At 35.4% G+C, this 13,360-nt stretch overlaps 1 protein-coding gene across 2 annotated transcripts in view; it reads left to right on the top strand.

Annotated features, from left to right (window-relative positions):
- Window positions 1-13,360, top strand: part of ERO1A (endoplasmic reticulum oxidoreductase 1 alpha) — a 52,961-nt gene that overhangs the window by 35,194 nt on the left and 4,407 nt on the right. The window contains exons 9-15 of one of the 2 annotated variants that reach the window (XM_086323056.1): window positions 756-767; window positions 6,700-6,726; window positions 6,846-6,938; window positions 7,796-8,042; window positions 8,536-8,605; window positions 12,918-13,004; window positions 13,088-13,221. In XM_086323056.1, the coding sequence (XP_086179182.1) occupies window positions 756-767; window positions 6,700-6,726; window positions 6,846-6,938; window positions 7,796-8,042; window positions 8,536-8,605; window positions 12,918-13,004; window positions 13,088-13,221 (670 nt within the window). The remainder of the gene's footprint in view (window positions 1-755; window positions 768-6,699; window positions 6,727-6,845; window positions 6,939-7,795; window positions 8,043-8,535; window positions 8,606-12,917; window positions 13,005-13,087; window positions 13,222-13,360) is intronic. The other variant, XM_086323057.1, reaches the window with a different exon arrangement.

Below are 13,360 nucleotides of genomic sequence, written 5' to 3'. Positions count from 1 at the left end.
GTATTAGACTATGTATTAATATATTTTTTTATAAAAACATAATTAGTAAAATATCTCACTATCCTGTGCACAAAGAAAAAAGACACCAAAATACAAATGGTATTTATCTTTGGGCACAGGGAGTTATGAATGATATTTTTTATTTTGTCTTTGTCTTATCTTTATAATATATATTTTCAATGAGCATCTGGTACTTTAATAAATGATGGCATTAAATAAAACTGGCAAAATGAAGGCAGTTTTTCAGCACTTAATGAGCAGCTGCATACAAACTGCTGGACTGTGCATATTTGGATCTTACACATACTCTTTAAAAATATTGCTGAATAAGGTAAATTTTTATAATGTCAGTTCTGCGAGTTTTGAAGCAAAAACACAGATCCTTAGCAGACACTGTCTTATAGCCGTAGGATAAATAAATAAGTAAAAAGGCTCTACAGCCAAATAACTGTGAGTCCTTGAGATATTTAAGAGTACTCTTAGATGATAGATTACATTTCTCTTTCCTGTCAGCCCACATTAAATCTTGAACAAGCTGAAACTACTCTTTATCCAGGCTCTTGGAAATGAGGCCATTTAGTTAAATTAGGCATAATTCCTTTTATGACCAGGAAGAGTTGCATTCACAAGCATATCACTCTCAGATGGTATCTATGTGGGTGAACTGATGGACTAAAAGTAATGGAAGTGTAGCATTTTAAAAGGGGCACCTGGAAGCAGTTTTCAATAATATAACTTTTGTTTTCTTTTTTCAGGTAAAAGTGAAGGTAAGTATAATTTCTTTATCATACATGACTGATATGAATTTGCTTATATTCACAGGTTTGTGGGCAAACTTGTTTTTTCTTCCCACACATGAGACTTGAGAAGTTACTTTTTATTTGTTTATCTAAGATGCTGACAGGGACAGCATAGGTTAAAGGAAAAATGACTCTTTGTGCCTGGGATCAGACAGCAGAGACAGGCTGCCTCAGACTCTGATAATTCACTCATACATTTTGTGTGTGTGAAAGTGAGGCATTTCCTGGCCTCTGTCAGGGAAAATTTCTTCTTTATTGACTGAATCTGGGATCTGCTGGGTCACCCATAGGAAGGTTCTAGGCATGATCACTGAGGAAACAATAGAATGGGAAAGACTAGAGATCTCTTCAAGAAAATGAGAGATACCAAGGGAACATTTCATGCAAAGATGGGCTCAATAAAGGACAGAAATGGTATGGACCTAACAGCAGAAGAAGATATTAAGAAGAGGTGGCAAGAATACACAGAAGAACTGTACAAAAAAGACCTTCACGACCCAGATAATCATGATGGTGTGATTACTCACCTAGAGCAAGACATCCTGGAATGTGAAGTCAAGTGGGCCTTAGGAAGCATCACTACGAACAAAGCTAGTGGAGGTGATGGAATTCCAGTTGAGCTATTCCAAATCCTAAAAGGTGATGCTGTGAAAGTGCTGCACTCAATATGCCAGCAAATTTGGAAAACTCAGCAGTGGCCACAGGACTGGAAAAGGTCAGTTTTCATTCCAATCCCAAAGAAAGGCAATGCCAAAGAATGCTCAAACTACTGCACAATTGCACTCATCTCACACGCTAGTAAAGTATAGCTCAAAATTCTCCAAGCCAGGCTTCAGCAATACGTGAACCGTGAAATTCCAGATGTTCAAGCTGGTTTTAGAAAAGGCATAGGAACCAGAGATCAAATTGCCAACATCCGCTGGATCATGAAAAAAGCAAGAGAGTTCCAGAAAAGCATCTATTTCTGCTTTATTGACTATGCCAAAGCCTTTGACTGTTTGGATCTCAATAAATTGTGCAAAAATTCTTCAAGAGACAGGAATACCAGACCACCTGACCTGCCTCTTGAGAAATCTGTATGCAGGTCAGGAAGCAACAGTTAGAACTGGACATGGAACAACAGACTAGTTCAAAATAGGAAAAGGAGTATGTCAAGGCTGTATATTGTCACCCTGCTTATTTAACTTCTATGCAGAGTACATCATGAGAAACGCTGGGCTGCATGAAGCACCAGCTGGAATGAAGATTGTCGGGAGAAATATCAGTAACCTCATTAATGCAGATGACACCACCCTTATGGCGAAAGTGTAGAAGAACTAAAGAGCCTCTTGATGAAAGTGAAAGAGGAGAGTGAAAAAGTTGACTTAAAGCTCAACATTCAAAAAACTAAGATCATGGCTTATGATCCCATCACTTCATGGCAAATAGATGGGGAAACAGTGGAAACAGTGGCTGATTTTATTTTTTGGCCTCCAAAATCACTGCAGATGGTGACTGTAGCCATGAAATTAAAAGACATTTACTCCTTGGAAGGAAAGTTATGACCAACCTAGACAGCATATTAAAAAGCAGAGACATTACTTTGCCAACAAAGGTCCATCTAGTCAAGGCTGTGGTTTTTCCAGTGGTCATGTATGGATGTGAGAGTTGGACTGTGAAGAAAGCTGAGTGCTGAAGAATTGATGCTTTTGAACTGTGGTGTTGGAGAAGACTCTTGAGAGTCCCTTGGACTGCAAGGAGATCCAACCAGTCCATCCTAAAGGAGAACAGTCCTGAGTGTTCATTGGAAGGACTGATGTTGAAGCTGAAACTCCAATACTTTGGCCACCTGATGTGGAGTTGACTCCTTTGAAAAGACCCTGATGCTGGGAAAGATTGAAGGCAGGAGGAGAAGGGGACAACAGAGGATGAGATGGTTGGATGGTATCACCAACTCAATGGACATGAGTTTGGGTAAACTCCAGGAATTGGTGATGGACAGGGAGGCCTGGTGTGCTGCAGTCCATGGGGTTGCAAAGAGTCGGACACGACTGAGCGACTGAACGGAACTGAACTGAGGCATGATCAGAGCGTTGATCTACTGGCTTCTAAGCCTGTGCTGATTCTTGGGTGTAGATATCATTGCCAGCACTTTCAGTTATTGTAATGCCCCAAGTTTTAACATATTTTAGATTTACTGTGTCTTTTTGAGAAGATTTTTGCTTTATGAATAAGATTGAAATGATTTTTGTTATTCCTTAAGGCCACGTGTTTAGCAATATGAGAAGACTCAGCAGTACGTAGCTTTACTCTAGCTAGATGGGATTGTTAAAATGTAAAGGATCACTTTTCTCTCACTCTAAATTCTCTTCTTTTTAAAAAAAATTTTTTATTTATTTATTTTTGGCTGTGCTGGATCTTTGTTGCCATGCAGGCTTTTCTCAAGTTGCAGGAAGCAGGGCCGACTCTCTAATTGTGGTGCATGGGCTTCTCATTGCTGTGGCTTCTCTTGTGGCACTTGGGCTCAGTAGTTGTGGCTCCTGGGCTCTAGAACGTGGGTTCAGTAGTTTGGCGCACGGGCTTAGTTGCTCTGTGGCATGTGGGATCTTTCCCTACCAGGGATCCAACCCATGTCTCCTGCATTGGCAGGTGGGTTCTTTACCATTGAGCCAGGGAAGCCCACCATATTATCTGTCTTCTGAGCATTATTTTTACAGGTTGCTTTAGATAACAGAATCCTAAAGTCTTATAACTTTGTTTTTTTATTATTATATTTTATTTTATAGTAATGGTAGCAGCTAAATAAAATATACTTTATTTTATAGTAATGGTAGTAGCTAAATAAAATACTGAATCATAACTATACTATTTGGAAGAGAAATTCTTTAGTGTATGATTATTTTTGCAAAGGTGTCTCATATTTTGTTACTGTTAGTGGTGATCCTATAATTTCCAGTTATGAATAACTTTATTCCACCTTGGGTGTTCCCAGTTCTATGCTATATTCTGGCTACATTAAAAGAAGCTATTTCACCAGTGCAGAGCGCCCTTCCTCCTGGGCCGTGGGGCATGGCCAGAAAGGTGGCCGCCCCCTCACCCATCATGCACCACACATTGGTGGGGAACCTGGCGCTGAACCATTGGTAGACGACCTGCTTCTGGGTCAGGGTTTCGTATGTAGCAGAGCAGCTGCCTCACTGCTATCTACTGAAAGTCAGCCCTCAACACAAGGGTTTATTTTAAAAATTTAATAAAATAAACATTTTAAAATAAAAAAAAGAAGCTATTTCAGTTTTTTAATACCATTTCAAGATCTTAACCTGTCTCATTATGAAAGTAAAGATGGTTAACCTGTAGAGGCTATCCTTAGAGAAAACATCTTATTTATGAGTGTAATTTTAAGTGTTCATTTTGGTAAAATATGAAAGCTGACATATTAGGCGATTATCTAACTGGATCATATTCACAGACAATCTACTTCAGGACTATAAAACTGAATGAAAATTCCTTTGGAAGACTAGGTCCTAACTTAAAAAAAAAAACAAAACCCAAAACATAGAGGTTCCCAATAAGGAAACAAATTACTTGTAATCCCACAACCCCAAAATAATTGACATTAATAATGGCTAAGAAGACATGCCAGTACTTTTCAAAGTAATTTGCAAATATGAGTTTATTTAATCCTTCCAACAATTCCAGGACATTTTGTTAGGATTTTTATTTCCATTTTTTTTTTTTTTTTAATTTCCATTTTTATAGACAGAAAATGAATCCCAGAAAGTTTTAGCAACTCAGCTAAAACCATATGATTTGTAAGTAGCAGAGTTTGGGATTCAAATCAGGCAGTTTGGTTCAGGGTCTATGCTTTTAACTACTTCATACTGCTTCTCTGCTAACATTTTGATAATTATTATTATTTTCATGTTTATACCAATATTTTTGTAATATATAAATTATAATTTTATATATTATTATTAGCATGTCAGCTTGCTTCCTCAGCCTGTGTCCTCATCAGCTCAGGCTGCTCTAACAAAATACTATAAGCTAGGTGGCTAAAATAAAAGACATTGATTTTCCCAGAGTTCTGGGGGCTGGGAAGTCCACGGTCAAGGTGCCAGCAGATTTGGTTCTTGGGGAGGGACCTCTTCCAGGCTTACAGATAGCTGTAAAGATACTGATTCCATCATGGTGATCCTACCCTCATGACCTCATCTTAGCCTAGTTATCTCCCAAAGACCCACTTCCAAATACCATCATATGGTGGGGGGAGGAAGGGGAAGTTTAGGGCTTCTACATATGAATTTTAGGGGGGGACACAAACATTCATCCATAACAACTTAGATTTCTAGAAATGGATTTACTGGATCAAAGGATAAGGACATTTTAGGCTCTTGATACATATGACCAGAAGATCCTTTTTGTCATTGAAAGGGTGTGCTAATAATTTACACCCCTTTCAGTCATTGTGCCACCTAGTTTTACCTGACTCTTGTCGAAATTAAGTACCATATTTCTTCTTTACTCTTTAAAGTTCTATCTTTACAGTTTTAATTTGCATTTTAATTTATTTTTTCATGAAGGTATAGTTGATGTATAATGTTATATGTTTCAGGTGTACAACATAGTGAGTCAGGATTTTTCAAGGTTATATTCTAGTTATAGTTATTTAAAAATATTTGCTTTGTTCCCTGTGTTGTACAAGATATGCTTAATTTGCATTTTTATTATTAGTGTGACAGAACAATTTTTATCTGTTATTACCATTTGTGTTTTTCCTTTATGGATTCTCTGTTCATATTACTCGCCCTTTTTACTGGGTGCTTTGGCATTTTTATTTGGTGTATGAACTTTTTATACACTTAAGATATTATCCTTTGTTGCATTTGCAACATACATTTTACTCAGTTTGTTTGCATTTTGCTGATGTTTGTAAAGTTTTCTGACACAAATGTTTTAAGTTTTTATGTAATCTGTAAATATATAAATGCATGTTTATTCTGTTTGTCATTTCTTCCATTACTTCTATGCTTGTTTGGTTCATTATTAATATTACTGTAAACAACTCTGGTGAAAAGGACCATATAGTACAGTGTCTGCCTTCTCTAGTAGATTAGACATAGAATGTTCACATAGGTATAATGTTTCTTATGCCTTTTTACATGTTATTTCAAACAAACCTTTTCATGCATTGTCTGTGTTCCACACGCTTGGCATTTTAAGTTTTATATTATTCAGTCCTGGTAACTGGTATTCTATCATGTTAGCTCAGGCCTTGCTGTGCATTTTAGTTATTTCAGGTTTTAAAAATTCTGTAGAACATAATCATCTTTCTACGTATTATCCCGCCACCTCCATTTTGAGTTATTTCTTTAGAGCATAATTCTAAGAGCAATGATCAGGTCTAAGTATATGAACAGTGATTGCTGTAGATCATAGAACATAAGTGATATTTGGTTTTTGTTACATTTCCTTAAATTGTTCTTTTGAAATACTGCATGGCATAAAATACTATCAGCTATAGACTAATAATATACTTCGAATTTTATAATTTTGACTTCTCTCGTTTTAAAAAGTGTATAGTGTGTTCTTAACTTTTATAACATGAATTGTTATTAAGGCTAAGTATTTTTCCATGTATAGGTTTACTATTTAATTTCTGTGTTTTGACCTCATATAAAACACTTTATCCAGAAAGTTATAAGGCTAGGGCCACCTAAGGCAATGCTAAAGCCTTCTAAAGACTGAGCAACTGAGTGGCGCTTAAAGTGAATCCATACCAAGAACATTTCTCCTTTGCAAACAAGACTGGGACCTTTAAATTGCTGTTTGGCACAAATTTGCTATAATATTTTAAAACTTTTGAAAAATGTATATTTTGGCAGTTTTACAATCTTGTGACTTATTTTTCTTTTAATTTCAGAGAATACTTTTTACAGTTGGCTAGAAGGTAATTGGACACTTTTAAACAAATTTAATTTTTTTTTCATTTTAAAATACACATAAAATTAATTTTATATCTTACAAGTTTCACATATGAAATTTCTATTTCCAAATTACCTTTTGTAGGTCTCTGTGTAGAGAAAAGAGCATTCTACAGACTTATATCTGGCCTCCATGCAAGCATTAATGTGCACTTGAGTGCACGGTATCTTCTACAAGGTATATAATAGTCACTTTTATTCACTTTACCACACTTAATTTCAGGTATTCTTAAAATCTTCTTGGTGTTTACCTGGATGGGAAAAGATTGGCCCTGTTAAATATTAGGCAGGAAAAATTAATTCCTAAGTGGCAGTAATCAGGAATGTGGGAACTGTGAACATTATCAGGAAAAGTTCAGCCTGTTCTTAGCAGTCTTCACTTTCTTTTAGGAAGCTGCTCAAAATCATACACATCACTTTGGAAATGTTCTTTTGTTTTGTTGTGGGAATTGAAATAGCTTCTAAGAGCAAAGTTGTTTTCATTAGACACTACTGTATCTGAATCCTTATGTTTGCATGTCAGCTTCAGGCCTGCAGTTTAATGGGTAAAAGCGTTTTTTTTTTTTTTTTTTGCTGCTCTTCATGCTTTACAAGGCTGTTGAAAAATGAGAGCATGTTGGATTTTCATCAGTAACATGTTTATTCTAGAATTAAAGTATCTCTTACTTCTTAGAAACAAAATCATATAACTTTAATTAGGACTTCAAACTCATTAGTAATTTCAGATAGTCATCTTTGACTTCTGTATCTTGGTTTTATGAATATATTTATATTCAGAAATTTGATTAGATTAGTCCTGGTTTCTCAGTAAAGTAATTGAGTTTATTTTCCTTTTAAGTATGGGCTCTAGAAGATAAAATATTAATATGAAACTGTTAAAGGCTCAATTATGTAAAGCAGTTTTCATGGTTGTATTGATTATACATTTTAAAATATAAAATAAAATTAGCTTCTGCAAGCATAAATAACCTAATATAAGTACAATGAAACTTAATTTTAAAATTCGCTTTTTAATATTTAATTCTTTCTTCTCAGATACGTGGTTGGAAAAAAAATGGGGACACAACATTACAGAATTTCAACAGCGATTTGATGGAATATTAACTGAAGGAGAAGGTCCACGAAGGCTTAAGAACTTGTATTTTCTCTACTTAATAGAATTAAGGGCTTTATCTAAAGTGGTTCCATTCTTTGAGCGCCCAGATTTTCAACTCTTCACTGGAAATAAAGATCAGGATGCAGAAAACAAAATGTTACTTCTGGAAATACTTCATGAAATCAAGTAAATTGTGTATTACAACTCATACAACTTATATATTAATAAGAAGAGTGACAAGTGATATCCAAAATTAAATTCTTAAGGAATCAACTTAAAATTATCTAAAAAATAATTAAAAGCTAATTTTGCTCATAGGTCTTTTAAAATTGAGTTTTGGTTTTATTTTCATTTTGATTTTGTACTAAGAGGTGCATATTTTTAGTTTTAAGAACCGTTCTTTTGGTATTTGATACTTGGCATTATTTTTATATTTAGTTGAACAGGTTGGGTTTGGGCCCTAATTCTACTATGTTATACAGTTAGCTTGTATATTGAGGATAAGAATTTGTTGGGGGCATCAGAATTTTGATTTTTACTATATGTTCTATTCTGTTGTACTTGTATTATTCATCACTGACCAGCGAAATGTTGTATTAGCAGGACTTTTAATATTTTATAATACATGAAAATGATTTTTTTTTTGTTTTATTCAGAGAATATGTTTTATTTAATGCAGGTCATTTCCTTTGCATTTTGATGAGAATTCATTTTTTGCTGGGAATAAAAAAGAAGCAAACAAACTAAAGGTAATAATTTTATACTTTTAATTTAATTTTTAAATGTGAACTCACATGCAGATATGACTATAAGGCCATGTTTTTATTCTTAACAGTAAATCCGAATATACTTCTTGAAATTATAAGAAAAAATCAGAGTCATAATCTTTCTTTTCCTCAAGAAAAAGAGGAAGTCCAAAAGCAGGTCCAACTTAAGATTTAGTCTGTGTTGTTTTCAACATAACAACGGAAATGTGTGTGTGAATGTACTCTTTACAGAAGGGTTTCATTTCACACTGATTCTCGTGTAGTAAATAGAGCTTACGAATGAAAGGAAAGGGATCTAGGGCTGGAGAAGCAGAAACTGTCTTCTGCTGGAGAGAATTCTGAAAATAGTTTTGGCTAAATTATACGATGCTCTTTAGGGGGAGCGGGCGTAGTGTTGCTTTGTCATTCATATCATTCCCTGGGAACTAAAGGCATCTAGGCCTTCTTAGGTGGCTCAGTGGTAAAGAATCTGCCTGACAATTCAGGAGACACGGGTTTGATTCCTGGGTTGGGAAGATCCCCTAGAGAAGGAAATGGCAACCCACTCCAGTATTCTTGCCTGGAAAATTCCATGGACAGAGGAGCCTGGTGGGCTACAGTCCATGGGGTCACGACGAGTCGGACACAGTGAGTGACTGCACACACAAAGGCATTCAGGTCCGTCAGCATGCAGTCCTGGAAAGAACAGAAGACCTGAGATCGCACAGGATGGGTTCTGGTCTTTGTCTTGCCTCTTAATGGAGGTATGACTCCAGGCAAGACCATCTTTGTGCCTGTTTGCCTCAAAATACAACAAATAAGAAATTTCATTGAAAAGATTTATTAAATGCTCATTGTGTGTAGAGTGTGATTTTTGTCATTAAAGGGAGAGATGGCTTCCATCCTCAAGGGATTTCTAAGTCTTCTTGAAGACCTTGTGGCTCAGCTGGTAAAAAATCTGCCTGCAATGTGGGAGACCTGGGTTTGATCCCTGGCTTGGGAAGATCCCTTGGAGAAGGGAAAGGCTACCCACTCTAGTCTTCTGGCCTGGAGAATTCCATGGACTATACAGTCCATGGGGTTGCAAAAGGTTGGACATGACTGAGTGACTTTCACTTTCACTTTGAAGACTTAAGTAAAATTATATTATTGTTCTCAATTATAAAGGTATAGGTAAGTAAAGCAGGTGGTCCTCAGTAGAAGTGGGCTTGATCTGGTGTCATCAGAATATTTATGACAGTCTACCTTCGTTTCTAATTTTTTGTTTCTTTCGATATTGAAAGAACCTTATTTTTTATAGCTTGCAAACAAAATACTTTTTGCATTCTTGTTTTTTTTGCTGTTAGATAATAGTTATTTTTGACTGCCTATCTACCTCCTACTTAAAGCATTCTTGCTAGAAATACATACCTCAGTGCTTATATAACCTCCCAAACAGCTTCCAGGAACTTAGAAGTGAGGGGGAAGATGCTGTAATGACTTTTTTTCCCCTACTATTTTTGCTATCTGTCTTATTTTTAGTACACTTGCTGGTTTATGGAGAGAATGTTTTGACATCTACTTGTTTTATATTGTGCAGATTAGAAATACTTCTCACATTGTTTTATCGAAACTCCGAAATACTCAGCTTTGATATCCTATGAAATTTAACACATAATTTTTCTGAGTCCTTTTACAAGAGAAGAATAAAACACCAAGGAAACTTGTTGATATTGGTATTAACTTTTTTTTGAAATTGTAGTTTATAGTGAACATCACGGATTTGAACAGTCATAAGCTTATTTTAATATCTCTTGTCTCCTTTACACTCTATCAGTGTATGGTTATAAGTAGAGGACTTGTATGAAAGAGAAGTGTTCAGTGTTCACTTCAACACAGAATAGGATCTCACTTGAAGGCTTATAAAACATCTGAGAATTGGGTGAGAATTGTGTTTTAGCCAATTGGTTTCACTGAATATAGATCACAGTGTTTAACCACAGAATGTTTGATCATTCTCCTCACTGACTGTAATTTTTAGTATTGATCTTAAAACTATGTGTATTAACAAGGAGAATTTGTAAGTGACTTAGGGTCTGTTTATTTTAAGGATAATACATTTTTCTAATCTGAGTTAATTTTAGAATATACTCAGGTTATTGGACATGGATTGTTATTTGTGGAAGTCATAAGGATTTTCTCTTTGTTCTGGTCTAGTAAATTTCTAGCTTATTAATTTGGGTCTTTTATATTACATTCATTTAAGCATTTGTGCTTGGTTTTAATTTTACAATGTTACTTTGACTCTTGTTAAGCAACCACGTTTATTCTTCATATATGTCATACAAAGACTCAAGAGCTGCCACATTCAAGTATTTGAATTAGTGAACATAGATTCAGATACTGAGTTTAGACACTGTACAAAAGCATGCCCATTGTTTAGAGGCTTCCAAGCTTTAAAAGTGTAAGCCTAAGTCAAGAGCTTTCACGCCTTTCCACATGATAATAGTGTTTTATTAGTGAAAATATAACTGCCAAAATCCACCGTGCATTTATTGACACTTGTAAAGTAAAAGCTGTGTTTTATTGACCATAATATTTATATCCATTTTATAGTGTGTACATGTGAGCTATTTGTTCTGTCTATATACAAATACTTGTCTACTCAGGGATTTTATAGACTTTTATACCAACTATTAATCCTCCAGAGGTCAGCACCTCATAGGATGGGAACATCAACTTCAGAGTAATTTTAGTGCTCTGTTTCTGTTTTTCTTGTTAAAAGTGTGAGTTTTCTTTAATTTGAAGTTGAAATACAAGTTTAAAGGAAACTTCAAATCACCAAAAATCTACTTAGAGTAATATTGCTGGGTAAATATTTTTTAAAAGTTGAAAATTAGAATTACTTCTTACTTATTCTAAAGGGTATAGAAATACACGATATAGAATATTGCTAACATATGGTAACGTTTAATATTAATAATTTGGGCTTTGTATTAAATTAATAAGATATAAGACCTGGGACCTTATTATAAATCCTTTACATGGTACAGCTGTTGACTGTTTCAGTCTCAGGCTGAATGATGCATCTGGGGAAAGATGTCTCCAGAGTGAACTGAGGTCTGCTTTGCATAGTAGGTTCCAGTCTTTGCTGATTTATTCCCACTTTTAGATCTTTGCTTATGTTCTCTTCTGATTGAGCTCAGTGTGTGGTTTAGCACAATAAAAACAAGCAAACAAAATTATTACCAAATTATAGGCCATTTGATATAATGAATGTTTCATCTGAAATGTATGTCAGATTTCCTGCTTCAAGTACTGTAAGCCTGGGATTCCACTATAAATTCAGGACAGGGGAGTCATTGGAGAATTAATTAATAATTTCCACTGGTGTGAAAGAAGGATATGTTCTTGGCTTCCTGTCTTTCTTCCTTACCCCTTAAAGACATATACTGTTTTTGGATGAGTTTAATGAGTTTCTCTCTGAAACTTGGTGGAGGGTACGTGGATTTCACTCTGTTCTGTAGATTTCTGTATGATAATAAAGTATGAATGATAATAATAAATGGTAAAAGATCTGGTTGTTTTTCCTTATACCAGAGAGAAGGGCTTTCATTTAACTATTATGAAACCAAAGGTTTTTACTTGTTGCTCCTTCCATTATTTATTCCTTTCTCCCTTCCTTTTTTTCTTTTTTGGTAAATGATGTCATACAACCTCTGCCCCCTCTCCTGATACTGACATGTGGTTAATAATCACATACAATAGAACATCTCAACTCATTTACTTTGTTTATATTTACAGATAGTCTAGTTTTGGAGGCAGGCAGTCCTGGGGTTTAGATTTGCTATTTACTAGATATGGGAATTTGGGCAAGTTACCTAGCTTCTCTGGACCTTATGTTTTTAATTCATTAGCTGTAGATTATAATAATACCTTGGGCTTCCCTGGTGGCTTAGCTGGTAAAGAATCTGCCTGCAACGCGGGAGACCTGGGTTCGATCCCTGGGTTGGAAGGATCCCCTGGAAAAGGGAAAGGCTACCCATTCCAGTATTCTGGCCTGGAGAATTCCATGCACTGTATAGTCAATGGCGTTGCAAAGAGTCGGACACGACTGAGTGACTTTTACTTTTGCATTTGTGGTGAAGGTGAAATACAATTGTATGTGTAAAGATTCTGGTGTGTAGGAGGTGTTCCGTGTACACTGACTTCAGTTTTCTTCCCTTCTTTGGTGCTCTCCAGTGCTTTGCATACAGTGAGGCACATAGAAGGCACTCAGAGATACTTAGTATTTGACCATATACTACATCTTAATAAAATTTTAAATTATTTTTAGGAGGATTTTCGACTGCATTTTAGAAATATTTCAAGAATCATGGATTGTGTTGGTTGTTTGAAATGTCGACTGTGGGGAAAGCTTCAGGTAAGCATATCAAGCTCAATCCTGTTTTCTTTCTCTGCACAAGGAATTTTCTGATTTTTCTTTTTTTCTTATTTCTATTATAGACTCAGGGTTTGGGCACTGCTCTGAAGATCTTGTTTTCTGAGAAATTGATTGCAAATATGCCAGAAAGTGGACCCAGTTATGAATTCCATCTAACCAGACAAGAAATAGTATCATTATTTAATGCATTTGGAAGGTTAGTTTGCACCAAAATTTTTTTTGCTAGCCAAGTAAGCCTAATGCAACACATATACTCTCAGATAAAACTGGGTAAGAAATATCCTGTTTAGTGAAATTATCTCACTACAGAATTCTGTGATCTTATGAAATACTTT

Source organism: Bos grunniens, chromosome 10 (assembly GCF_055505025.1).
Source record: "Bos grunniens cultivar Pamir isolate PY7600 chromosome 10, Bosgru_T2T1.0, whole genome shotgun sequence".
NCBI classification, from domain to species: Eukaryota; Metazoa; Chordata; class Mammalia; order Artiodactyla; family Bovidae; genus Bos; species Bos grunniens.
Note: the sequence above shows the minus strand (reverse complement) of the source record. Positions and strands in the feature narration are given on the sequence as shown.